At 45.1% G+C, this 26,951-nt stretch overlaps 1 protein-coding gene across 7 annotated transcripts in view; it reads right to left on the bottom strand.

The window, feature by feature from the left end:
• LOC147633669 (Holliday junction resolvase MOC1, chloroplastic-like) overlaps positions 1-24,825 on the bottom strand; it is a 34,417-nt gene extending 9,592 nt beyond the window's left edge. For all 7 annotated transcript variants that reach the window (XR_015266894.1, XM_086804641.1, XM_086804643.1 and 4 more), the window contains exons 1-2: positions 24,675-24,825; positions 24,237-24,595 (exon numbers count right to left, since the gene is read on the bottom strand). Coding sequence is in view for 6 of the 7 variants with exons in the window: in XM_086804641.1 (XP_086660767.1) it covers positions 24,237-24,595; positions 24,675-24,765 (450 nt within the window). In the remaining variant the exon portion in view is untranslated. The remainder of the gene's footprint in view (positions 1-24,236; positions 24,596-24,674) is intronic.
• Between the last annotated feature and the right edge of the window lie 2,126 nt (positions 24,826-26,951).

Below are 26,951 nucleotides of genomic sequence, written 5' to 3'. Positions count from 1 at the left end.
CTATTGCCCAAAGATGTGAACGCTTGTAGAGCAATAAGTGTGTGGTTGTCAACAATACCAAGTCAAAAAGGCTGGAACGCTGGTAAAAATGAGAAAGTATCTCCATGGATTTCATTGTGGGATTGCCTAGGACCAAGAGAGTGTATGATATCAATTAAGTGATAGTGGATCGCCTAAATGAAATGCGAAAGAGCATTGTTAGTAATCATGATATGAAGTTCACAAGTCCTTTTTGAAATGATACAGTCCCAAGCAAGAGACAGGAAGAGTCTCATAAGTGAGGGAGTAAAAGGAACGACTAGACTATGAGAAAAGTGAGAGGCCGGCCCACCTATTTATAGGTAAGAGGGGCTGGCCGACTGGACAAGATCACCTGGCCGACTGGACATGGTGAAGCTGGCCGAATGGGGAAAATGCACCCGACATGGGGAAAATCCCAAAAAAAAAAGTAGAAAAATGGGGTGGCCAGGCCACAATCAAGGGCCATGAAAAGGAACCAAAAGGGACAGCAAATATGAACAGAAACTGGGGATGAATGTGCTAACACCCCTCTTAGCACCAGATGCTGAACATACTCCGAGAAGCCGAAGATGAAGAGCCAAGGAAGCCTGAGAAACTGGCTTGGTGAGCAAATCTGTTGCATTCTCCACTGAAGGACAATACTCCAAACGCAAATCTCCAGCAAGAACCCGTTCACGAACATAGTGATACTGTATCTCAATGTGTTTCGTACGAGCATGAAACACAGGGTTCTTGGCGATGGCGATTGTCACACCAAAGAAGAGTAGATCCGGTAGGAGGAAAGCCAAGCTCCTCCAATAATCTCCGCAACCAAATCACCTCACATGAAGCATAACAAACCGCACGATACTCCGCCTCTGTAGAGGAAAGCGTCACAGTAGGTTGCTTTTTACTGCTCCAGACCCAAGTGAAAAAACACAACCGGTGGTCGAACGCACGCCGAGAATTTGGATCTCCAGCCCAATCTGAATCAAACCATCCAAGAAGAGTGCATCCTTTGCCATAGAAGATGCCAAAGTCCAGAGTGCCACACAAGTATCGAAGAACTCTCAGAGCACACCGCCAATGCTATTGACAGGGTTTGGATGAGAAAGAACTCAATAAGCTGACTGCAAAACACACATCCAATCGGGAGTAGGTCAACGAAACCAAACAACCGACAAGAACCCGATACTATCCCTGATTAATCCCTGGAGAAGCATCAAGAAGAGAAAGCTTCTCACTAGTATCCATAGGAGAAGATACTGGTTTGCATCCAGTCATCTGAAATTTGTCAAGAATCTCCCGTGTGTACTTTTTGCTGAGAGAAGAAAATACCCTTCAGGGTCTAACAAATCTCAAAGCCAAGAAAATAATGCAGAAGGCAAAGATCCGTCATCTCAAACTCTATCTCCAAAGCATCCATGACTGAACGGATCCTCACACAATAAGAACCTATAAAGATGACGTCATCAACATAGACCACAATGATAACAATCAACCCCCTCTCAAGGAAGATATAAAGGTTCGAATCTGCATGAGAACAACGCAAGCCGAGCTTCTGAAAGAGCTTATCCATCCACTGGTACCAAGCATGCGGAACCTGCTTCAGACCATATAAAGCTTTCTTCAGCCAGTACACCTGATCCTATTTGCCCGGAACAACAAATCCCGGTGGCTGATCAACATAAACCTCCTATGTAAGCTCTCCATTCAAGAAAGCCGACTTGACGTCCATCTGGAATACGGGCCATCTATGATGTCCTACAAGAGCAAGAACAGTGCGCATGGTAGTCATCTGGGCCGTCGGAGTGAAGGTCTCATCAAAGTCGACTTCAGGGCGCTGAGCATAACCCTTGGCAACCAACCTTGCCTTGTGCTTGTCCAAGCTGCCATCAGCTTGGAACTTCGATTTGAAGATCCAGCGCACACTAATCACCTTACGCTGCAGTGGCGTAGGCACCAAAATCCAAGTGCCATTCCGTTCAATAGCAGCTCTGCCTGCATAGCACGACGCCAAGGCTCATGTGAAAGAGCCTCGTCCACAGAAGTGGGATCAGAAGGACCATGAATGAGGACATAAGAGCATAGTTAACAAACATTTTGCCCTCATGAATTTGTTTCCCTCAAACTCTGGAAGATCGCCTGTGAGAACCAGGCGGAGGAGCAGAAGGAAGCTCACGTAACCCAGAATCGCTAACTGTCTGAATATACCATCCAAGCATAGATCTGCTCGAACTCGATGGAGGAGGAGTAGAGTCATCATATCATCTAACTAAGAATCCACAGCTGGAGGAGTAACAAAAGGAGGAGGAGGAGGAGGAGGAGGAGGAGGAAGAAGCTCACCACCCCCCTCTGAAGTTGTAGGAATCTCGTCGAACACCACATCACAGCTCACAATAACTTTGCCGGCCTGTTGATCATATAGACGATATGCCTTGGACATAGTGTTGTATCAGAGAAAAGTCATGCGCTGAGACTTCGAGTCCAACTTGGAGTGATGCTCCTTAGGCACATGTACATACGCCGAACAACCAAATACCCGGAAATGAACAACAGAGGGCTTCTCATCATGGAAAGCCTCATATGGAGTTTTATCTGGAAGAGTAGCAGTAGGAGACTTGTTCTGAATGTAGACAACAGTAGAAGCCGCCTCATCCCAGAAACGTCGAGGTAATGAAGAATGCTCAAGCATAGCACGGGCCATCTCCATAATGGTCCTATTCTTCCTCTTTGCAACTCCATTCTTTGATGGAGTATATGTTGTAGTAAGCTGTCTCCGAATGCCATGAGCCTTGTAATATTGCTGAAACTTCTGGGATGTAAACTCACCCCCTCTGTCGGTCCTGAGAGCCTTGACCGAGGAACCAATCACTTTTTCCACCTCAACTCTCCAATCACAAAAGTACTGAAAAGCCTCATCCTTGGACTTCAAAAAGAAGACCCAAATATGGAGAAGTCATCCACCATCACGAGCATGTACAACACCTTACTCAAAGATGTGGTACTCATAGGACCACATAAGTCTACATGAACAAGAGCAAGTGATGTCGAAGATCTGTGTGTCGCGCCTCCTTCGGAAAGGCGGCTCGGTGTTGCTTCCCTTGTAAACAAGAGGAACAAACAGAAGATGGAGCCTTGATGGTCGGTAAGCCCTCAAGCAAGCCATCCTTCGAAGCTCGATGTAGAAGCTGATAGCTCAAATGGCCAAACCGAGCATGCCAAAGAGCAGAAGAAGAACCAGAAGAAAGCAAAGCGGTCAACTTGTACAGACCACTATCTTGGACTCCCAGCCAAGATGCTACCAACCTCCTTATCACGAATGGTAATCTCATAACGAGAGAAGATCACCTCCGCACCCCCTAAGCTGTAAGAGCACTCACTGACAAAAGGTTAAATGCCAAATCTGGAATGTACAGAACGTCAAAGAAGTACCTCTTGTCCTCAAAGGAGCAGAAGATGGGGATGGTGCCATGTCCATGCACCGGCACGGAAGAAGAATCATCCAAAGTGATCTCGCCTGACCTGGTAGTGAAGTCCTCGAACCAATCTCGATGGGGTGTCATGTGAGCAGTAGCACCGCTATCCACAATCCACGACCACGACTGAGAAGTCACAAGAGCAAGTACACGACGAGTACCTGCTAATAGAAGAATTACCATCATCCTTCTTGGTCTGAGACACCGCTATAGAGAAAGAGTTCTTTGCTTCTTCATCCCGCTTCTTCTTGTGACATTGGGGCGATTTATGACCCTTCTTGCCACAATAATGACACTCAATGTCCTTGTTTTTAGAAGATCTGCTTTTGTCTTTGTCTTTATCCTTGTCATTATCCTTGGAGTTCTTGTCAGAACCCCCTTTCCCTTTCTTCTGTTGATTCTTTCCTTTATCTCGTGCAGCCAAAGCTCCATCAGAACCACCAAAGGTGCCAGTCCGCTCCTCAAAGCGAGACTCAATCTGCATAATGGAGGGGAGAACTTCCTCCCAAGTAACTGGAAAAGGACGAGGAGAAGAAACAAGAGAATAAAAATAAGCATCAAACCTCTCTGGAAGCTTAGAGAGAAGCCAAATAGCCATATCCTCTGTAGAGATATCCTTGCTACAAACAGCAAGCTCGTCCCAGTGATCTTTCATGTTCGAGATGAAAGCAGATAAAGATGGAAAGGCAGAAACTGACAAGTTCATAAGCTGTTTTTCCAAAGCCAAAATCCGTCCCGAAGACTTAATCTCGTAAAGACCTGCAAATGCCTTCCAAACTTCATGTGCAGCGTTTGCTGTATGCACATGAGAGAGAACAAAATCTTGACAATTCAACATCAGAAAAGAGAAAACACGACGATCATTTGCCTGCTGCCAAATATCAATCTGTGCCTGAGTCACACCACCGGAAGCAAGAGTGGGAGGAGTGGCATTGGCAAGTGTAACAAGCCAATCCCAGAGATCCACACCATGCAAGGCTGATTTCACCTTCACCTTCCACAAAGTGTAGTTGGAACCATCCAACTTTGCAGACTCAAAGAACATATGAAGTGTAGTTAGGGCAGCCATCACAAGAGCTTGGATTCAATCTCGGAAGGAGTGTCCACCACAGGTACCAAGGTTGCCACCAAAGCCAGAATCACCACAAGACCCCCTCTGCAATAGGAAATTTCCACTGGAGAGGAAAACGCAGCCAAAAAAAGGGGTTGCAGACCTGAAAATACAGGCCCACTAGTTCCACACTCCTAGTAGAGAAAAACGTTGATGAAAAAGTACCACACTCCTAGTAGAGAAAATTGTCGTGGAAATCTTTCTAATAGCCAAGATTACCTGGCAAACTGCAACTGTCGTGGAAATCTTTCTAATAGCCCAGCTCGTAATCCTTGAGGTCTCCAAGCTCCACCACTCCTTGAGTAGCAATTCTGGCGTAGCCTCCCGCGTGCGTTGTTACCCCGCCGCGTTGCACTACGTGTGCTTGTCCCTCATGTTACCTCACTTCACTCACACACACTCACTAGCAACGCAGCAACCAAAGGGCTGCAAATCTGAGAAAAACGCAAAGGTGAAGGGACTGTAGATAGGGCAAAATCTGGGGCAGTAGAGAGAACGTTGAACCGGGAGCGATGATACCATGAATGACTGCACAGAGCTGAAGCAAACAAGCACTAGAGTGTGCTGAGCAGAGAGTGCAAGACAGAGAGAGAGATATGGAGCAACTATGCTAAATATACTGAAATGATACAGTCCCAAGCAAGAGACAGGAAGAGTCTCATAAGCGAGGGAGCAAAAGGAAAGACTAGACTATGAGAAAAGTGAGAGGCCAGCCCACCTATTTATAGGTAAGAGGGGCTGGCCGACTGGACAAGATCACCTGGCCAACTGGACATGGTGAAGCTGGCCGACTGGGAAAAATGCACCTGACATGGGAAAAATCCCAAAAAATTGTAGAAAAATGGCGTGGCCAGCCCACAATCAAGGGCCATGAAAAGGGACCAAAAGGGACACCAAATATGAGCAGAAACTGGGGATGAATGTGCTAACATTTTTACCCTGACTGGATGGGTTTTTTCCTGTGGGAACACACTTTTGTGTGTGGGCACTTTGCCCTAGAGACTTTAGTACTCATGTATTGTACTTTCATTATCATTATAGAGTACCTCTTTTCAAGCATTGTCATGTTTTCTCTGTGCTTGAGCTTGTGTGTGTGTGTGTGTGTGTGTGTGTGTGTGTGTGTGTGTGTGTGTGTGTGTGTGTGTGCAGGCTAGCTGCCCTCCTACCCAACACTACCTCCAATCAGGAATAGGTGTGTACTATCTAAAACACTTTATCTCGAGAATCATGTCACACCATAAAAGGGGGGAGACAGAGAAATCCCGCTGGAATGTTGCCTTCTAAACCTGAAACTCAAACTGCTGAGCTTTCTGAGGTGCGTGTGTACGTAGACCAGGTGTAAACCCGTCCACATCTAGATGATAAGAAACCAAGGTACATCTCATTTGTTTTGCCAACTGCAAAGAGATGGCACCCTCAGAACTACCCATGTCGAAGAGGACAATGAACTACTGTCCCCTTGCAATGCCATAGGCACGGATGATAGCCTTCTTCGGTCCCTCACCCTCACCCTCCTGCTTATCATCAAATACCACTAGTGGCACTGAATTCAAAGCGGGCAATAGTTGAGGTGTGGATGGGGCTCCTACGGTCACGACTGTGTAAAGTGGATGCCTTGGCAGACTTTTCAGCCTGAAGCTTAGTGCAATCTTTCTTCTCATGTCCCACGGTGTGGTAAACAACGGTTCTCTGTCCTGTACCGTGTATGTTCATCCAGTTGGAGGTAACCTCCAGTGATGCCCTCCTTAGTTTTTTTCTCAAGAGTCTTCTTGGGCGTAGAATCTTTCTTATTGCTTGATTGACCCAGAGAATTTTTCTTTTGGTCCTTTTGGTCTTTGTTGTTCTGAGCCCCCATACCCTAGCTAGATGATTGTTGTTAGGGCTTAGGACTAGACTGTGCTTGCTTGGCCTTACCTCCATTCAGCATCAATTCCTGATTCTGAGTGGGGTCAGTGTTCGTGCATAAGTCTGAGACTCAAAATTCCTATCTGGATACCTAATGTTGGTGTCCAAACCTCTAATGAACTACTTTAGCTTATCTTCTTCCGATACGCCCAATTGTTGGACCATGGTAATGACCTTGTTGGAATAGGTAAAAACAAGGGAAGCACCCTGAGTGAGTTTGTACAACTTGTGCTCAAGATTGGTCATATACTGCGGTGGAAGAAAACCGGCCTTGAGGTCAGCCACAAAAGAAGCCCAATCAAATTGGAATTAGTCTGTGAGGGGATTTGTGTGAAGTTGTGGCCAATGCTACCACCAAGTAACACCTTCCCCCGTGAGTTGGGGTGCTACCACATTGACTTTGTCTTGTGGATTTGGATTCTCTAATTTTAGCTAATGGAAAATGTGCTTCAAATTGATGAATCTGATAACACTGTAAGCCCAACAGGGCGTGCCGTGATAGACTCAACCACATGTCCAAGAGATAGAGATATATAGAGAGAGGGAACAGAGAGGAGGGAATACGGATCTTGCACAATACACCACATTGAAAGGGGAACAGGCCCCGCCCACTTTCAAAATTTATTCAAGAACAATCCACGGGCACACCGGCTAGGATCAATACAATCAATGAATACAAAACAAACAGATATGCCGATGTAGGATATCCAAGTCGATGTCAATGTCGAGGCACGAAATCTCTGATGCCGAGCACACCACGAGGATGACCCACAAGTATCTCTCAATGGCCTGGTACCAAATCTAAAATCCAAATCCAAATCCAAGTCCAAGTCTAGATCCAAGTCCAAGCTATATGTCTAAGTTCCATGTTCATGTCCAAGTTCCATGTCCAAGCTCTATGTCCAAGTTCTCCATGTCTATGATCCATGTCCAAGCTCTATGTTCCGTATCCAAGTTCTATGTCCAAGTACATATCCAAGTTCAAGTAGTCCAGGTTCCCATGAGTAATCTCCAAAACTCCTATAACCTTGTCAATGAAGAAAACCATGAAAAAGCTTTACGGCAAGAAAACTGATATAAAACCTGCTTTAATGGTTTTTGGGCGATAAAAACCTCCAAAAAGAAGTTTTTAGGGTTTTTGGAGCAGTTTCAGGGTTTCTGAATTTTCTGTCCATACATGTCCGTACAGTTCCGTACACGCGTCCGTATCGTCCATGCATATGCCCATACAAGTCCAGGGCTGACCGTACATCTGAAAAGCAATTTGGAGAAGGTGTTGATGGCGAAGAAGAAGCTCTCCATGATCATAATGATACCCACACACACTCCACGATCTCCTTCAATCTTCAATGATCTTGTTCATGGTACTACAAGAGAAGTCCAATCCTTTTTATACTTGTAAGAGACCCTCCTTTTTGCCAAAAAGCCTTCATGCTTTTGCTTTGCCTTTTTATGCTTTGCTTTTCTATTTTTGCTTTTCTCTTTTTGCCTTTGCTTTGCTCTTTTTACTTTTATTAATAACATATTACTCAACTTTTGGTGCTTTGCTTTTTTGGCTTTAAGGCCTTGCTTTTTTGCCTTAGAGCTACTTTTTGAGAAAGTGCCTTTTAGCTTTTTGGTCCGGCTCAGTCTCCTCTTTCCAATGGTGTCCTTGGCTCGTGGTCAACTCTGTTTGACTTTTTGCTTTTTCTTGCTTTTTGACCAAGAATGGTGCTTTTTCTTAATCAAACCTTATGGACCCTGTCCCCATGTCTTCTTCCACCTGTCTGGTGTCCGGGCATGGATTTCATCATGTGAAATAGAGCTAGGAGGGCCAACTAGTTACATTCCCTCCCTCTTACATCGCAGTTGTTCTCAACTGCGGACCGCAAGTGTTCCAAACACATCCATATGTTCCATGTATATCCTATCCATGTGTTCCAAGTACATGAAGTACTTCCATATGTTTGAAGGTACTAGCCCCATCTGGTGAGCTTGTGCATCTGGTCTTTCCCCGTATCTATGGTGTCATCTGCTCATCTAGCAACATCTCATGAATTGAGTAACAGCAACATGATCACACTTACCATCATGCTTACTAAAATCTGGAGAGATTTGTATGACTCTGGTGGTAGGAGCGGTGGAGGACGAGGTATTTGGAGCCATCTTGGGAAAGGATGCCAGAATCTGTGCCATCGTCTGCTCATGCTAGATTTGCATAGCCTCCCAGTTGAGTCTTTGTTGAAACTCTAGGTCGGCAGCTTCTTGATGGCACTAGTCTTCCTCATACTTGCGTGTGGCTTCCTTATCCCTTTGTTCCTCCGTACGTCTCTGTTCTGCTTTATTTTCTTCTTCTGCGGCTTTTCTTCTTGCTTCTTCACGTCTTTCGTCATAATTTCTTCTTAGTTTCTCTAGACCAAAGAACATTTTTGCCAAATCCGAGAGGCTTTCTTTGGGCTTCTCGTTTTCTGCGGCAAGCCACATCTTCGATGAATTTATTTACTCCATCATTATTCTCAGGAGTTCTTCTGTGCTTGGTGTGTTAGACATATATTAATTTAGTCCGAGGCACTTAGGCCTAGACCGGACATTACTAGTGTGTGCACGGGCAGGGGCCTAGTGGGCCAAGGTCCGTAGCTCGGGGGTTAGCCAAGGAGTGCGGGAATGGGAGCTAAGAGAGCACTTCTACCTTTTGCTTGATTGGGAGGTGAGAACATGCTCTAAGGGACTTTCATTTATAGAAACTCATGGGCTATATTGGCTGGGAGGTGAGAAGCACACACACGTCATTTTCTTCCTCTTACATTTGGTATCCGAGCTGGTTACGAGCAGGCTTTTTCTGTTTTTTTTTTTTTTTAAGAGGGGGCTGCGCCATAGCTAACGCCGCGAACAGCTGATTACACGCGAAGAGACGCCGGGAATCCGCCAGCCGCGCGCGCACATCAATCAAGCCCACGCGCTAGAGAGCTCTCTCTCTCTCTTTTGCTTTGAAAGACAGAAGGCCACACTTTACATCTTAAAACCTTAGCCTTCTGCTTTTGTTTTCTTATGTGGGATTTTGTTCAAAGATTTCAAGCTCTCTCAGCGCCTCTGGAAAGTCAAGGATGGTGCAGAAGTCTGGCAAAATCTGCACTTCCACCGTGAACGCTCGAATTGGTGCCAGATATGCGTTTCTAACCCGTTTATGCTGAAATTGAATGTTATGGCACATGTATGAGATGCATTGGAAATGCGTATGTGTGGATATGCGTGCATAGGGTAAATTGGATATCAATTTGTGCTCTTTTAATGCTCTGCAGTTTCTGGTTTTTCGCACCAAAGAGCAAAATTTGACTTGTTTTGCATCTACATCTTTGTGAAATAGATGTTTTGAGCAAAATTGAAGCTATTGATGTATACTTTTTGGGGCTATTCTGCATTTTATGCTGTTATGCTGGTAAAGACAATAAAGTGCAGAAGTTACAAGTGCATTTAGTGTTTGTGTGACAGTTTGCTAGCTGTAAATATTTGGGTGCTTTTCCTATACTCTTTTCATCAAGCCATTAAAAAAAAAAAAAAAGAGAAAACATGGAAGGAGAATCCTCACAGCAACATGTGCCTGATACGATCATGCATGACGAGGATGAAACACTTGATGTGACTACTATGGTTGCTCGTATTGACTTTATGGAAAACACTATGCAATTAGTTCTTAATCAAATGAAAGAATTGACTGAAATGCGGGGAAAAGAATTAGAAAAGTCTATATCCATCCCTCTTGATGAGGAAATCAATCAAGGCGGTCTTGGAGAGCCAGGAACCTCGGCTAGAGTGCCTACTTTGGGGCGAGCCAAGTGGCAACTTAAAGATCTCAAACCGCCTAAATATAATGGCAATACAGCAGCTCGCACAGCAGATGCAGTGGAACAATGGCTTTCCAAGTGGAAGCAATGTTTTAGGCTGTGCCATATAAATGATGATGTGGCTAAGATTCAGCAAGCCACGTATAACCTCCTCGATGTGGCTCATCGATGGTGGAGGCAGATAGAAAAGGACAAAGCAGAGCCTGTTACGTGGAATGCCTTTAGAGTTATATTTTATAATAACTTTGTGCCACCTGATGAGCGCAGTCGAGCGCTTGATTCTTGGTTCTTCATGTCACAGAAGAACTATTCTGTTCAAGAATATGCGGATAGGTATCGGGAAGTCTTGCTAAAAGTGCCAGAGCATATTCCTGATTTCCTGCAAGTTCATAAATTTGTGTTGGGTCTTAAAGAAACTCTTCGGCCTCTAGTGCGCAAAGAGAAATGCTCTACGTTGAATGAGGCCATTGAATTAGCAATTGTGCTTGAGGATGGCAAGAAATTTCCTTCGGGAGGTGGAGGCCAGAAATCCTCTTGGACTCGCGCCCCTAGATTTTTGGCCCCAGCTTCCTCTACTTAACCATCCACCAGTGAGGGTAGGGTTAAAGAGATTAGAGAGATTCATATGATCAAAACTGCAAAGGGGACCAAAAGAAAAGTTTCTGCTATGGCGGAAAGGGCTTTTAATAGATCTATGCTTACTGCGCAGCAAAGGGATAAAGCAATGAAGGAAGGGCTGTGTTATGGATGTATGGGCCAGCATAAATTTAAAGATTGCCCAAAGAAGTCAAAGATCACGGCTAGTATGATGGTTAATCCAATGCAAGTGTCGGAGGACAGTGAGGATGACTTGTTGGATGACATTCCACAAGATTATCCTAAAAGAATTTTAGCTATTTCGGTAACCAAGAAGGTGCCTACAGCTCCAGATGCAGTCTTGTCTCCTGGGGCACAGCAGGGTTACCAGTTTCCAGACACAGAGCTTATAGTATTGAAGGGGACTGTGCAAGGAACGCCAGTCAAGATCCTCTTTGATACTGGCTCTACTCATAATGTAATTAGCTCAAGGCTTGTCAAGAAGCTAAAGCTCCAAACGCAGCCTTCAGAGTACAGCTACACAGTGGAGCTAGCTGACGGCAAGGGCACAGAAGTGTGGGATCGTCAAGTCAGAGGACTCCCATTCCAGATCCAGTCCTACGAGGACAGATCGGACTTTGAAATTACACGGCTTGCGAGATTCGATCTAGTTCTCGGCAAGCAATGGCATGTATGGAAGAAGCCAACGATAGACTTTTCTTCCCATGTCATCCAGTTCGAGCATAGCGGCAGACGCCTTTTGATTCGCGGGGAACCCGATTTCCCAGAAGCGAAAGTGTTAAAGACTACCAAGATGCTCAAATTAGATTGTAAGTATATTTACTTTTGTTATATTGTAAATATTTCTAAATCAAATCCAAGGATGGATTCGACAGTTGGTGGCAGTTTTATCACCTCAACTTTAGGGACATGCCATGGCTTATGAGAGCCGTAGATTGCATGACGCAGAGCTATCTCTTAGTATTACAATGGATTTCATTGTGGACTTGCCACGGACCCAACAGGGTAATGATGCAATTTGGACAATTGTGGGTAGGTTTAGCAAGCAAGCTCACTTCTTGCCGGTCAAAAAGACCATCAAAGCTGAGCATATGGTTAAAATATATCTTGCACAAGTGTTCAAGCATCATGGAATGCCGAAGTCCATTGTGGTGCATACAACAACAAGGTGCATGCATCTACAGGAAAGACCCCATTTGAGATTGTTTATGGTAAGGTGGTTTTGCCACCTATTCTTCGCACAAAGGATGAGATATTTGCAGCTGATGAGTATGTCAGAGACTTGGATATTGCTTTTGCTCAGGTGTGGACAGTCATTGCAAGGTCACAAGACAAGCATAAAAAGGCTGCCCACAAACATAGAAGGCAATTGGATATTAAAGAGAATATTTGGGTATTGCTGAAATTTGAGAAAGCAAGACTTGCAAAGAGGCCTGGCAAAGAGGATGCATATCCTAAGCTTGCAACCAAGTACTATGGGCCTTTTCGAGTGATCGAGAAGATCAATGAAGTGGCTTTCAGATTGGCATTACCTAGTCATTGGCAAATACACAATGCTTTTCGTGTGAGTCTCCTTCGCAAGTATGTAGGGTCGGAGCCTAGTGAAACGGTCATTGAGGATCCACCAGAAGTGGATGAGCTTGAGGAGATCTTGCAGCCAGAGCAGCTTGTGTATCACAAGGAACGCAAGCTTGCTGCAGGCAAAGTTGTCAAGCATTACCTTATGAAGTTTAAGAACTATCTTCCCATTGATGCTAAATGGGTAGATGAAGAGTTCTTCATAGATTGCCCGCATGTGCTGCAAACATATTTGGGTGCTTTTCGGTTGCGAACAACTGTTTAGAAGCCGGGAGAGATGTCACCATTTGGCCACCCAATTGATCCACTCGTGCTTTCTTATCATGTATGTACATTGGACTGGTATCCATGGCAGTTGTATATGCCGGGGATTGATGCCACTCATGTGATATTGTGGACTTGGCTTTCCGTTGGGACTTGTACCTCTGTGTACATGCCCGGAAATGCCTGGTGGATTGGTGTTCCATTGGATCTGATACTTTGTGTACTTGCCTGGAGCACGTCTATTTTGGTATAGTCTCATGAACGGGGATTGTCCATACCAATGCTGCATCGCATAGCATCTTTATGTGCTTGCTTGTTGCAATTGAAATTGCATGCTGTTTTCATGCTTGCCTAACCAATGTGTAGTTCCGGGTAAGGGGACACCCACCCGTGAACCGTGCATGCGAAACTATCTGCTTACATGGTTATGTGGCATGTGACAGGTGGTAAGTATTGGTCATAAACCTAGCCTTAGGAATTAGCACTAATTTATAAGTGAGTATGTACACACTTCATTAAGTTTTGGGCGACCAAAACTCACTTATAAGTTATGACCAACCCTGTGTTCGCACACACTGATGTCCCGAGGTGGACAAAACCCAATGCCCACCGCCCAGACCTTTTCCCCTTTGTACAAAGGGAGCAACCAGTCATGTGTCCGTTCTAGCTTGCACCACAAAGCACCTGCCTGCCACCTAAACTGGACAGCTCACCACCTCACTCCTCTCTCTAGAGATAGGTGCCTCCTCCATGAGGGCATTTTGTGCTATATTTTCTGCACTTTCTCCTTCCCAACTCCATATCCAAGCTTGCTAAGGTGTTTCCCAAGCTTCCAAGAGTATTTCCGGGTGCTAATCACTCTCCTACACACTCCCAATGACTGAAATTCACCAAAATAGCTCTCTTTATTGCTGTAATTTATGGTCTTTTTGCTGAAAACCCTAATTTCAGCCCTCCTTTCTCAAGTTGAACCATAGGGAAAGCTTTCCCAGGGTTCCCTTCATCCTCTTAAAGACTTTTGTCGCGAAGAAATGCGACAAATCAAAGATCTCATCACTCCAAGGACTTCCATCACGAAGACTTCCGCTGTCATCGACTCTACTTGCAATTGGTAAGCTTTTATGCTTAAATATGGAAGCAAGTAGCAAGAGGGAGGAGCCGGATTACAAGATCACATACCCTATGTAGTGTTCTCTTGTCCTACGTGCTCTCTTGCATATTGTTGCTGCCATGTGTTGGTGGAACAATAGAGAGCTGATGGTAGGGAACATGGACACTTGAGAGGGTAGTGTGAGTTGCAAGTCTACATCAACAACCACTTGTTTGCAATATTGTATTCATATGCATTGGTATGGAAATCTAGTCAGAAATGCCCATGACACTATGTACTTGATTCTCCCAAGATCAATATACTTTATTTGACGGAGGGGTCGGCCGTTCCTATTAGCAGTCACATCTCCTGTCTGTATATTTACACCAGGGCCTCTGTTGTGGGTGTGCCCGCCCAATTTAGGTGTTTTCTCATTTTTTCCCACTCTCCATATTTTTCCCTATTTTTCCAGGTGTGGGAGGCTGTCATGTGCTTGTTGGCTGGTCCAAATGATGGCCAACTGACTCTGCTACCCCCAGGCTGTCCCCTGTAGCTGGCCGACCTGATCTGCTACTGCTGCTGGCCGACTAGGAGCTGCTGGGCGACTGGAGGGCTAAGCAAGTCGTGGACTTATCTGGAGGGTCTCGGCTGCTTTTAAGTAGGCCGACTGGTCATCTGGGCCATATAAAACCCCTTGGCCCCACACATTGTATTCAATTCTCGGGATTTTCTCTCGTGTATATAGCAGAGTTATACGCTTCTCTCTCTGTCTCTCTATTTCTGTGTTTTTCTGCTGTGCACTTGCTCTAGTTTTTCAGATCTTGTCTTCAACTCTGCTGCATATTCTGACATGGTATCAGAGCTCTAGGCTCTTGGAAGATCTTGGGAGCTGTGTGAGCAAGAGGGGGGCTGTTTTGTTACTGATTGGAGGACTGTTTTGGGCTGTACGGGAAGAGGAGAAACAAGAGGAAGGCGGGCTGATTTGCTGGACAGCCACTTGCAGGTTTAGTTCTTCATTTTTCCCACCCACCCTCCCTCCCTTTTCAGTTACACCTCCGCAATGGCAGATTTACTTGAGATGGTTGAGAAGCACGTGAAGATCCCGACACTCCCCACGTTCCCAGTGGACCGTCAGTTGGACGAAAACAACTACGGCATATGGAAGGTAATGATGGAATCTGTTTTGGAGTCTTACGACCTTGCTGATTTCATTGTTTTTGGGGTTCCACGGCCGCAGTTAGAGGAAGGGCAGTTAACCTCTATTCAGAAGGAACGTGAGGCACAAGCACATTTATGGAATCGTGTCAATGCCAGAGTCCGTTCTTTCATTTTCCTCAACTGCACACCACAGGTAATCAATCATATCAAGCATATGACGCTGGCCAGAGGTATATGGCAGTATTTTGCTTCTCTCTACAACAGGGTATTGCCCATGAAGAGGATCTCCTTGGAAGTTCACATGCGGACGATGAATCTTGCAAAGTCGTCGACGATGTGGAAGCACATCAACAAGTTGCAGGCTCTTCAGCAGAAAGTTCTCAAGACTAGGAAAGAGATATCATCCGAGGATATGGCCATAACATTGCTGTCACATTTGCCCTCTCAGTACTTAGCCTTTTACTCTTCGTTGATTATTAGTGGCAGGCTCAGCACCATCACATGGGAGGAGCTTGTGCCCATGGTCTTGGACCAGGAGGAAAGATTCACGAACCCTCCACAAACCCTCCACAGGAGCTTGTGCCCATGGTCTTGACTGGCCAACGGTCGAAAGGCCGTAATAACAAGGGCAAAGGGAAGGCTTCATCACAGAAGTCTTCTGAGAAGAAGCCCGACTCAGACCGCGAGAAACTAAAGGCAAAGAGGACCTTTAATGATTGTGGCGAGAAAGGGCAGTGTTCTAAGCGGAGCACCGAGAAGGGTGCAGAATTCTCAGCAGCAACCGTGAAGACTCCAACTTTTGTGCACCTGGAGGTTATGGACACCGGTGTTTCATCTTCTTCGTGTAGGGAGGAGGTTGGAGGACTCTCCGCTATGGATAATCGGGATTGGAGTCTAGACAGTGGTGCTTCTACGCACATGCCTCCTTCCCGCGCGGCTTTACAAGATCTCTGCAGGTATTCTAGTCACATCCTTATTGGGGATACATCCACTATCCGAGTTCACAGTGAGGGCAGGATGGAGATAGTTCCCGATGGCAGAGGGGGAAAGCATTCCTCCCAAGTGTTGTATGTTCCATCACTTGGTTTTCATATGTTGTCAGTGCATCAGGTTTGCAAGACTGGCATACGGGTGGAGTTTGATGAGCATTTTGTTGCTCTCCGGGACAAAGCAACAAGCCAGGTAGTTTGGGAAGGCGGAGTGAAAAATGGAGTTTACAAACTTTCAGCACTCTCTCCCGAGTCCTCAGTTTTGTGTAGAGTGGCAGTCTGGTAATGGCCACTTAAGTGTGGATACACTGCAGGTGCAGGCTTTCCCGGACCAGATGGTGGATAGCTTGCCAGTTGATGACAGCAGTTGGCAGGAACTTTCCAGCACAGATGTTGGTAGTTCTTGTGTTCGTCGATCAGAGGAAACTTTACAGGTAACCTATGCTCTGATGTCTCGTAGCATTCGGGACAAAGAAACTCCTGTAGTTGAGGAAGTTCTTTCCACGAGGACCTATCGGAAGGCCAGGCAGGTGACAGTTGATTATTTGCAGGAGGTGGATGTTGCACATTCTCCAGGCTTTGTGGTTCCGGATTCAAAGGGGGTGGTTTACAAGTTTTCGAAGGCCTTGAGTGGTCTTCAACAGGTTTCCAGGACTTGGCATCCCACCGTAACGGTAGTTGATCCTTGTGAGCAGTATGATGCCTCCTTGACTCAAAAGCAGCATGGTTCATTGATTTGGTTGATGCATACGAGATTGAACGGGAGCTTCCTGATGAGGCTGTTGAGCTCATGTTTGCATAGGACTCTTTGGGAGAGGCAGGATTGCCTATCTTGTGGTTTCTGCAGGCAACAGCATGCGAAGGATCTTGGACTCTTTTACACAGGAGGGGGATTGATGGATGGAGTCAGACTCCACGGTTGGAGTGACTCAGTTTGGGGAGGTGACCCAGACACGAGGACCTTGACATCAAGCTATAGTTTTTACCTTGGCTCAAGAGCGATTTCATGGAGCAATAAGAGGTAGCCAACTATTGCCTTGTCGTTGAGAGAGGCAAAGCATCGGGCTGCTTGTGGTGCTGCTTGCGAGGTTGTGAGATTGCAGAGGTTACTTGGCGAGATTGGGTTTCCGCTGGTGGAACCCACGGTCATCCAGAGGCATTTTGTTCATGAAAAGATTGTTGCTGATGACATCTTGCTAGAGTTCTGTTCAACAGAGGACAGTGCGGTGGACCTCTTCACGAAGTCTCTATCTCAGACTATGCTCCGATGGCACTCCAACTCACTGGGGTTGGTTCCACATCCAGGAGCAGAGAGGGAGTATTAGCAGTCATCTCCTGTCTGTATATTTACACCAAGGCCTCTGTTGTGGGTGTGCTCGCCCGATTTAGGTGTTTTCTCATTTTTCCCCACTCTCCATATTTTTTCCTATTTTTCCAGGTGTGGGAGGCTGTCCTGTGCTTGTTGGCTGGTCCAGATGATGGCCGATTGACTCTGTTGCCCCTAGGCTGTCCCCTGTAGCTAGCCCGACCTAATCTGCTGCTGGGCGACCTGATCTGCGGAGCAAGTCGTGGACTTATCCGGTGGTTGTCGACTGCTTTTCAGCAGCCCCACTGGTCATCTGGGGCCATATAAAATGTGGCCCCTTGCCCCCACACATATTGTATTCTGTTCCCGAGATTTTCTCGTGTATATAGCAGAGTTGTACGCTTCTCTCTCTCTATTTCTCTGTTTTTTTGCTATGCATTTACTCTAGTTTTTCAGATCTTGTCTTCATCTCCGCTGCATATTCTGACAGTTCCGGCTCATTGTGTGTCTCTTGTCAATTCAGCAAATTACTTCTTGTATTGGGCATGTGTCTATCAAATCTTAGTGTATTTAAGTGTATTGATTAGCATTGTGTTCAACCAAGTTACAATTGGTCAGGTGGAGACTGGTGGTGAACCTCGGGCACCCGTGATCTTGTATTTGGAGGAATAAAATCGTTAGGGACAAAGGCGACCCAAGAGGAGGGGAGGGGTGTCAGCCTATCTTTCCGGTCCCTAGTGTGGTGTTTAGTATTTAAGAGTGCTTGTAGTTTTAAGTGGATAAACTATGTGCCTTTATGGTAAGTGTCCAATCACATTAATAGTCATGTGAACCACTGGATTTGTTACATTACAAAGATTCAAGCTATTTCTTGTTCTTTCCTTCTTCCTTACCTAAACCCTAGCCATGGGGTGTGTGTGCAAGCATTAGGAAGGGACTTCTTGAGATCTTGCAAAGGTGAATAGAACTTTTTATCGGTAAACAAAGCTTTGAAAGATAGAGGATTTTCTTGATAGATTGTTTTACATGATTTATGCCATGCTTACTCAAGCATGCCGCATGGGAAATCAACATTTGTTTTTGGACATAAACATTGCTTGGTTTTATTTCATGTGAAATGTTCACAGGTTTTGGGACACTTGAAAATCCCAAGGACAGATGTGATGATCTAAAAACTACGGTTCAATCTGAATATTAGTGTTGCTATAGATTTTGCAAAGGGTAAGTACCGGATCCTTAATTTATACTCCTAACCTTATAATGTGTAGGTACAAAGGTTATCATGAAAAAGCTTAAATATAATAACATGCAGGCCAAAATAAAATGGAAAGAAATGCAAAATGGAGCAAACGAAACATCAAGTGGTGAAAATGCATGCAAACGAGGAGGAAAAGTGATTGAACTAGCTTGAATAAAGGGAAGATTGAACTAGGTGCCAACTTTGAGGAGCTCCCTAGTACTGTACAAACAGATCCCTACACTGTACGAATAGATGTGTACATTGTACGCACAATTGTGTGGCACCTATACAACTTGCAAAGATGAAGGATCGCTATTGAACAAACATGTTCCGACGTCAGAGATGTTGACGTCAACATCCGTACAATGTATCTGGCTACTCCAACGTGCTGAAAACTCTATATCTAATGATGAATAACTAGGGAGATGTCACCATTTGGCCACCCAATTGGTCCACTCGTGCTTTCTCATCATGTATATACATTGGACTGGTATCCATGGCAGTTGTATATACTAGGGATTGATGCCACTCATGTGATAATGTGGACTTGGCTTTCCATTGGGACTCATGCCTTTGTGTACATTCCCGGAAATGCCTGGTGGATTGGTGTTCCATTGGGTCTGGTACCTCGTGTACTTTTCTAGAGCACGTCTATTTTGGTATAGTCTCATGAACAGGGATTGTCCATACCAATGCTGCATTGCATAGCATCTTTATGTGCTTGCTTGCAATTGAAATTACATGTTGTTTTCATGTTTGCTTGACCAATGTGTAGTTTTGGGTAAGGGGACGCCCGCCCGTGAACCGTGCGTGTGTAACTATCTGCTTACATGGCTATGTGTCATGTGCATCACAGATGCCATGGACATGCTCAGAGCTAGATCCAGAAGAGGCAAGCAGATAAAGATTATGAACCAGTAGAAGATGGACATGGAGCAGAACTTGGAGCACAAGTGGCCAGTTTGGATGTGGAGAAGAACCAGGGTACAGTCGGCTGAGTATAGGGACTGTCGGCTGCACCAGAAAGCATGTCGGCTGACGTCAGGAAGAGGTGGCAGCAGCAGGCGCATCAAGGACAAGAGCACATCCAGTCGGCTGAATTAAAAGGGAATTTTATGAAGCTGTAACTGGCCGACCAGCAGTCGGCCAGTTCATCATTATTCCAAGGGGCTATAAATAGCCCCCTTGCTCAATGTCTTAGGTATTCACTCCCACTAGAGGTGTGGGTCACTTAGAGGTCCCTTGGGGACAGATTTAGGAGTTAACAACCTTTTTATGAAGGCAGCCCATGGCTGTACAGATTTGTACCTTTTTTGTACATAGTATATACTGAAATTCCAGCACTTCTCACTCTCTCTCTCTACTCTCTCTCTACCTGCGTTTTTGCATCATGGTGCGTTTTTGCATCAGGAGGTCTTCAAGAGTGTTTAGGGCTGAAAGAAGACTACCCAGAGCTTCCGCGCGTTACATTGGTATCAGAGCATCAGGCTCAGCAAAGCTAAACACTGATTCAGTCCCAGATGATGGTGTACAGGTCCAAGGTACAGGAAAGTACACGGATTCGAAGCCCAGATGATGGTGTACAGGTCCAAGGTACAGGAAAGTACACGGGAACACAGATCGGGAAGAACTCCCAGGAGGTTTGTTGGTGGTGTTCCACAGTGCCAGATGGGGATGGCAGTTCCGTGAGCCAGTAGGTTCTAAGGGAACGGTCCCAAGGGAGGTTGATCCTCCAAGGGTGATGTGAGAGTGCCAGACTCAGTTCCAGGAACGAAGACCAAGACGGTGTTCAGAGTCAGGGCAGGAATGGATTGTGGACTAGAGGAAGACCAGATGCATAGATCTTCATCAGAGACAGAGTGGTTTGGAGAACAGACCGGATTTTCAGAGAAAAAAGGTTTGCCAGGGATGGATGATGACAGAGGGACTTCGGAACAGGATTGGGATGATGACAGTCATCCAAGAGCAGGTTGGATTCCCGTCATCAAGTTTAGCAGAGGGGGATGTCATGTGCATCACAGATGCCATGGACATGCTCAGAGCTAGATCCAGAAGAGGCAAGCAGATAAAGATTATGAACCAGTAGAAGATGGACATGGAGCAGAACTTGGAGCACAAGTGGCCAGTTTGGATGTGGAGAAGAACCAGGGTACAGTCGGCTGAGTATAGGGACTGTCGGCTGCACCAGAAAGCATGTCGGCTGACGTCAGGAAGAGGTGGCAGCAGCAGGCGCATCAAGGACAAGAGCACATCCAGTCGGCTGAATTAAAAGGGAATTTTATGAAGCTGTAACTGGCCGACCAGCAGTCGGCCAGTTCATCATTATTCCAAGGGGCTATAAATAGCCCCCTTGCTCAATGTCTTAGGTATTCACTCCCACTAGGGGTGTGGGTCACTTAGAGGTCCCTTGGGGACAGATTTAGGAGTTAACAACCTTTTTATGAAGGCAGCCCATGGCTGTACAGATTTGTACCTTTTTTGTACATAGTATATACTGAAATTCCAGCACTTCTCACTCTCTCTCTCTACTCTCTCTCTACCTGCGTTTTTGCATCATGGTGCGTTTTTGCATCAGGAGGTCTTCAAGAGTGTTTAGGGCTGAAAGAAGACTACCCAGAGCTTCCGCGCATTACACTATGTGGCATGTGACAGGTAATAAGTATTAGTCATAAACCTAGCCTTAGGAGTTAACACTAATTTATAAGTGAGTGTGTACACACTTCATTAAGTTTTGGGCGACCAAAACTCACTTATTAATTATGACCAACCCAGTGTTCAGACACGCTAATGTCCCGAGGTGGACAAAACCAAATGTCCACCGCCCAGACCTTATTCCCTTTGTACAAAGGGAGTAACCAGCCATGTGTCCTTTCTAGCTTGCACCACACCTACCACCTAGAGTGGACAACTCACCACCTCACTCTAGAAGAAGCGTCCTCCTTCATGAGGACTTTTGGGTTGTATTTTCTGCACTCTCCTTCCCAACTCCATATCCAAGCTTGCTAAGGTGTTTCCCAAGCTTCCAAGAGTGTTTCCAGGTGCTACTCACTCTCCTACACACTCCCAATGATTGAAATTCACCAAAATAGCTCTCTTTAATGCTGTAATTTATGGTCTTTTTGCTAAAAACCCTAATTTCAGCCCTCCTTTCTCAAGTTGAACCATAGGGAAAGCTTTCCCAGAGATCCCTTCATCCTCTTGAGGACTTTTGTCACAAAGAATTGAGACAAATCGAAGATTTCAACACTCCAAGCACTTCCATCGCGAAGACTTCCGTTGTCGTCAACTCTAGTTACAATTGGTAAGCTTTTATGCTTAAATATGGAAGCAAGTAGCAGGAGGGAGGAACCGGATTACAAGATCACATACCCTGTGTAGTGTTCTCTTGTCCTACATGCTCTTGCACATTGTTAGATTGTTGCTACCATGTGTTGGTGGAACAATAGAGAGCAAACGGTAGGAAACATGGGCACTTGAGAGGGTAGTGTGAGTTGCAAGTCTACACTGACAATCACTTGTTTGCAATACTGTATTCATATGTATTGGTATGGAAATCTGGTCAGAAATACCCATGACACTATGTACTTGATTCTTCCAAGATCAATATACTTTATTTGAGGAAGGGGCTCGCCATTTTGGCTCATTGTGTGTCTCTTGTCAATTCAGCAAATTACTTCTTGTATTGAGCATGTGTCCATCAAATCTTAGTGTATTTAAGTGTATTGATTAGCATTGTGTTCAACCAAGTTATAGGAGAGACTTGATCTATTTATAATGCAATTTTGGATCCCAATCAGGGTTTGGTTTGCTCAATCAACTTCCCGATTGTTGCCCAACTCTATTTCCATTGCTCGACCCTACCACATGGGATGTACAACCTACCCTACATGGCCATATTGCCGAGCTTCTTTTCCGGCTTGTGTGGATTGATTGTCAACATTGACCATGGAGTGGACGTGGGTCACAAAATTATCTCCTGTATGCATGCAATGTTTACACATAGCAATGCAAAGCATGCAGCCACAAAATTGAGTATGTTTATGATTAAGTACAGATAGAGATTGGTTTGCAAAACATCAAGGTTGCCCATCTTTTTTTTTCCCAACTGGCCTTAGACTCAAGATTCTCCCATAGTTACCATTTTCCACCGCTCATAGGCACTTTTTTATCCGCCCGTAGGCAATGCCACCGAGGAAACAATGTGGTTGCCCACCTACTTTTCCGGCCTATGTGAACTGGTTGTCGACATCTAGCATGACCACAAAGTGGAGGTGGGTCAAAAATTATCTCGAGGTGGATCACAAATTCTCTCCTGCATGCATGGAGTATTTACACATAGCAATGCAAAGCATGCAGCCACAAAGTTGAGTTGGTTGCCCACCTACTTTTCCGGCCTATGTGAACTGGTTGTCGACATCTAGCATGACCACAAAGTGGAGGTGGGTCAAAAATTATCTCGAGGTGGATCACAAATTATCTCCTACATGCATGGAGTATTTACACATAGCAATGCAAAGCATGCAGCCACAAAGTTGAGTTTGTTTATGATTATGTATGCATAGAGCTACAAAGGATAGTCGTTTTCAAAACACCAAGATGCAATCAGCTTCGGATTTATCGGATGAGCAACAAGAAATAATGCAATTCGCTGAGAAAAGTCATCGCATATGTGGATGACAAGCAATCAACAAGAAAGATCCATGTTGGTCAAATGGTTTATCTAAAAATCCCAAAGGATTGAGATGTTATGAAAACCAGAAGAGTTTACAAGCTTTCTCTTTGGTTTGGCAGGCCGTATAAAAAATATTAAGGTAATTAATGAGATAGCTTAGAAATTGGATTTGCCACCAAGGGTCAGCATTCATCGTGTCTTTCGTGGAAGTAATTGAAAGAGACGTTGAGGGCATGAGATAATCTTAGTTTAATGATAATCTCATTCGGTTAGAAGATCTAACTCAAGATGTAAAGGGTACTCCAAGAACATGAGTGTTTAAAAGATACTAATCAAGTGGAAGCATTGTACTAAAGAAGATAATTCTTGGGAGATAGTAACTTCTAGTTTAAAGGAGGGATTGTATTATGGCCCTACAGGTTATAACGACATGGCTGGGAATTACAGTTGAGGTTACGCTTGTACCTATGGACGGTCGTGAAGAGAAACAAAAGGTTATAAATAACTTATGGGACACCTATGGCATGGATTAGTGTGAAAGGACCTATTTATTAATAGATGTGCGTTTATTATAGCCAACCCTATATAAGTGAGTTATTGACTCATAAGTGGCATTTCTCACAGAGGGAGAACTTCCTCGGGATCGGAACCCAAGCAAGGCCTAGGTCATGCTTTAGCCGTACACTTGGATAGTTGACTTTGGTGAAATGGGATGCCAAAGTTTAGGCAACAAGCATGGCTTGATGGTGGTTTCGCATACAACACACCTCTGTTTCAGATGAAGGAGGAAAAGAACCACCACCAACACATTATCATGTGCCCATGCTACTTGCACTGTTGGTGTTGGCAGCATCACATGGTGATGTGCGCATGCTAAATGTGGGAGTTGGTATTTTACATGGTTTGGGGTGCACTTCTGTGATGAACTTAGCTACCATTTTGACTAACAATATTAACATTGCTTGCTTGATGATTAAGCACACAAAGTCCATCAAAGAAACTTAGAGACCGAATAAGCTAAACCACCTCTGCAGTGGTAATGTCATCGCCTCGGAGCACAGCAATGGCACCGGAAACATCAGGGTCAATTCCAAGCACGAAAACACTTGATGACACAAGGGCTGAGCCTGTGCCGCGGTCATTACTGAGTGTAGGCACGGAAAATGCTGCAATCAAGTCTTCTTCTGCTGTCGCCTCCACCGCGTCTTCTTCTTCTTCTTGAAGAACCTCTTCCCGCCTCTTCTCTAAAGAGAAGAATCGCCGCTCGGGGGGTGACAGTGCAGCCAACCAGTCCTTGCGGGAGAGGTCCAAGGCAGCTTTCTGGCTCAAAGCAGCAGCTCGTGGTTGTCGCCCAGGCTTCGCTGCCTTGGCTTGAACGTCTGCGTCTGGCAAAAGAGCCGACCCCCGATGAATACAAGGGGCCGCACGTAGCTAACCAAAAAAAGAGTACACTTGCGAAATTACCTGGTGGGAGCGATGCAAGACTTCCTGCAGTGCAAAAAGAACGGAGGCGAGAAGGAGATTGATGAGAAACCCACGCCCTTCTACACAGCATGGTGAGCTGAGGTCGATTTGGAACAAAACCAAAAAAGAAACCACAAATTTGTTACTTTTTTTAAACTATAAACATGCCTTCTTTTTTCATCTGTATTTCTACACAGCATGAGTTCACTAATAAAATATACCCATATATTAAGTGAGATATTTATTTAAAATTTTTTAGGGAGGCTTGAAATTAACAAGAAATGGATATTTACACCCGGCTTGTGTAGACAACTCACACTCACCATTGCTTGCACTTTGTACAAGGGAGCACATACACACTAAAGTCCGCAAGGATTGAATTTATGACTTCTACGATAACACTCGTCCTCTTCTACCAAAACTGAGCTATTGTCATGGTTACTTGTCCAAGGGTCCACATCCACCGTAGTCCACAAGGATCGAACCTAGGACCTCTCAGGATAACACTCGTCCTCTTCTACCAACTGAGCTATTTATATTCACACTATTTGTGTGTTCAAATAATTAACGCCTTAATTGATTGAACATTAGATTTGCCATAATGTTTTGAAATAGTAACTAAAATTTTCCAAAAAAGTTTGTGTTGCCCATACCCCCAGCCAAAAAACCACCTATTTCATCTACCAACCACACAACGATTTTGCCAGCATGCATGAGAGAGAGAGAGAGAGAGACCCTATCAAGCAACCAAAAAAAAAATGCACCGCATAATCAGTCTCCTCATGCAAAGCCCATGTCATCCCAACAAAGCACTTGCGTCCAATCCTATACGTGCAACGAGAAACCACGTACTAGAGAGAGACTACTATCCTCTCTGCCCATTGTGTGCGTGTGCATGTGCGTGTGCGTGTGCGTGTGCGTGCATGCGTATACGTGCGTATGCATGCACGTGTGCATGTGCATGTGTGCATATGCATGCGTATACATGCGTGTGTGTATGCACGTGCGTGTACGTGTGCGTGTGTGTGTGTGTGTGTGTGTGTGTGTGTGTGTGTGCGAGAGAGAGAGAGAGAGAGAGAGAGAGAGAGAGAAACGGCGTGGAAGAGGATAGCAAGTTGCAAGCATTAAAGGTCTTAGCAAGGCCATTATAGGATCTCATCAACAACCAGCAAAAGCATGACAACAGAGAGTCGAGATTGTCATGCGTAATTGAGAGAGAGAGAGAGAGAGAGAGAGAGAGCAGGTGAACGCTTGGCCATCAACGAAAGAGGAAGCAGGTGAACGCTGAAAACGCAGAAGAGAAGAAAGAGTTGTGACCCAGATTGGCTCCACAGCTATTGTGCTGTCCTCGCAGAGCTATAGTTGGAAGGGGGTGCAGGAGCCTAGAAGACTCAGGAGGGGGCATGGCCTCCTTTACCGGTTTGAAGAACGTGGTAGGATTCCCTCTCGCTTCTTTACTTGATGTAGCTTCTCACTGGGCCGAACTATCCAACTGGGCTACTACCCCCTGGCAAAAGCTGATGGTTTCGTAGCAGAGGCATAGGCGGAGCTTCTTTGCCATCACTACCTCGAAGTCTGCATAGCGTGTCCATAGCCAGAAAATCCTTGCAATTTTGCAGGGAAAGGAAGTACGTATTTGAGGGTGGAGGGCTAGAGCCAAAGCCTGAAGATTAGGCTAAAAGGCAAAGATTGATCGAAGGTAAATATGCAGGGAAGGAGACTGGTCGGATGCTTCAGGATACCTAGCTTCTTGATGCACCATAAGAAGAGAACCACGAGGTGGCTTTTGACTTTTGAGTTGCACAAACTAATCAGATTTTGTAGCCATATGTGATGGCCAATCATGTTAGGGCTACCAAGGTTCCAATAGAGGAAGTGGAAGATGCCCGAGTGGAAACATGGCGGTTTGTGGCAGAAGTGGAATCCTTTTCATAACAAGGCTGTAATTTTCTTTTTTAGTGGATGAATTCCATTCTTCAACAGGATTACATATTGGTTACATGATTTATTAGATGGTAATTTTTGGAGATCTTTGACAGCCCCAGAGGATTCTATGAGGTCCTATTCTCATCCAAAGAAGTTCGAGATTTGGCTATGCAAAAAGTCTTGTTATTTCTAGATGAACAGTTGGTGCATGTTATACTCTGGCACCCTATGGCAGAGTATAGAGATATGTTGCTCTAGGCATGCCCTATTTGGGTTGCGGTTATAGACTTTCCATCAACTACGTGTGTGGGAATTGTAACCATTAGCCATGTGTACTATTGGGGAGGTATT

Source organism: Cibotium barometz, chromosome 11, assembly GCF_041138505.1.
Source record: "Cibotium barometz isolate CiBa-2024 chromosome 11, ASM4113850v1, whole genome shotgun sequence".
NCBI lineage: Eukaryota > Viridiplantae > Streptophyta > Polypodiopsida > Cyatheales > Cibotiaceae > Cibotium > Cibotium barometz.
This window is presented reverse-complemented; position numbering and strand designations above follow the sequence as displayed.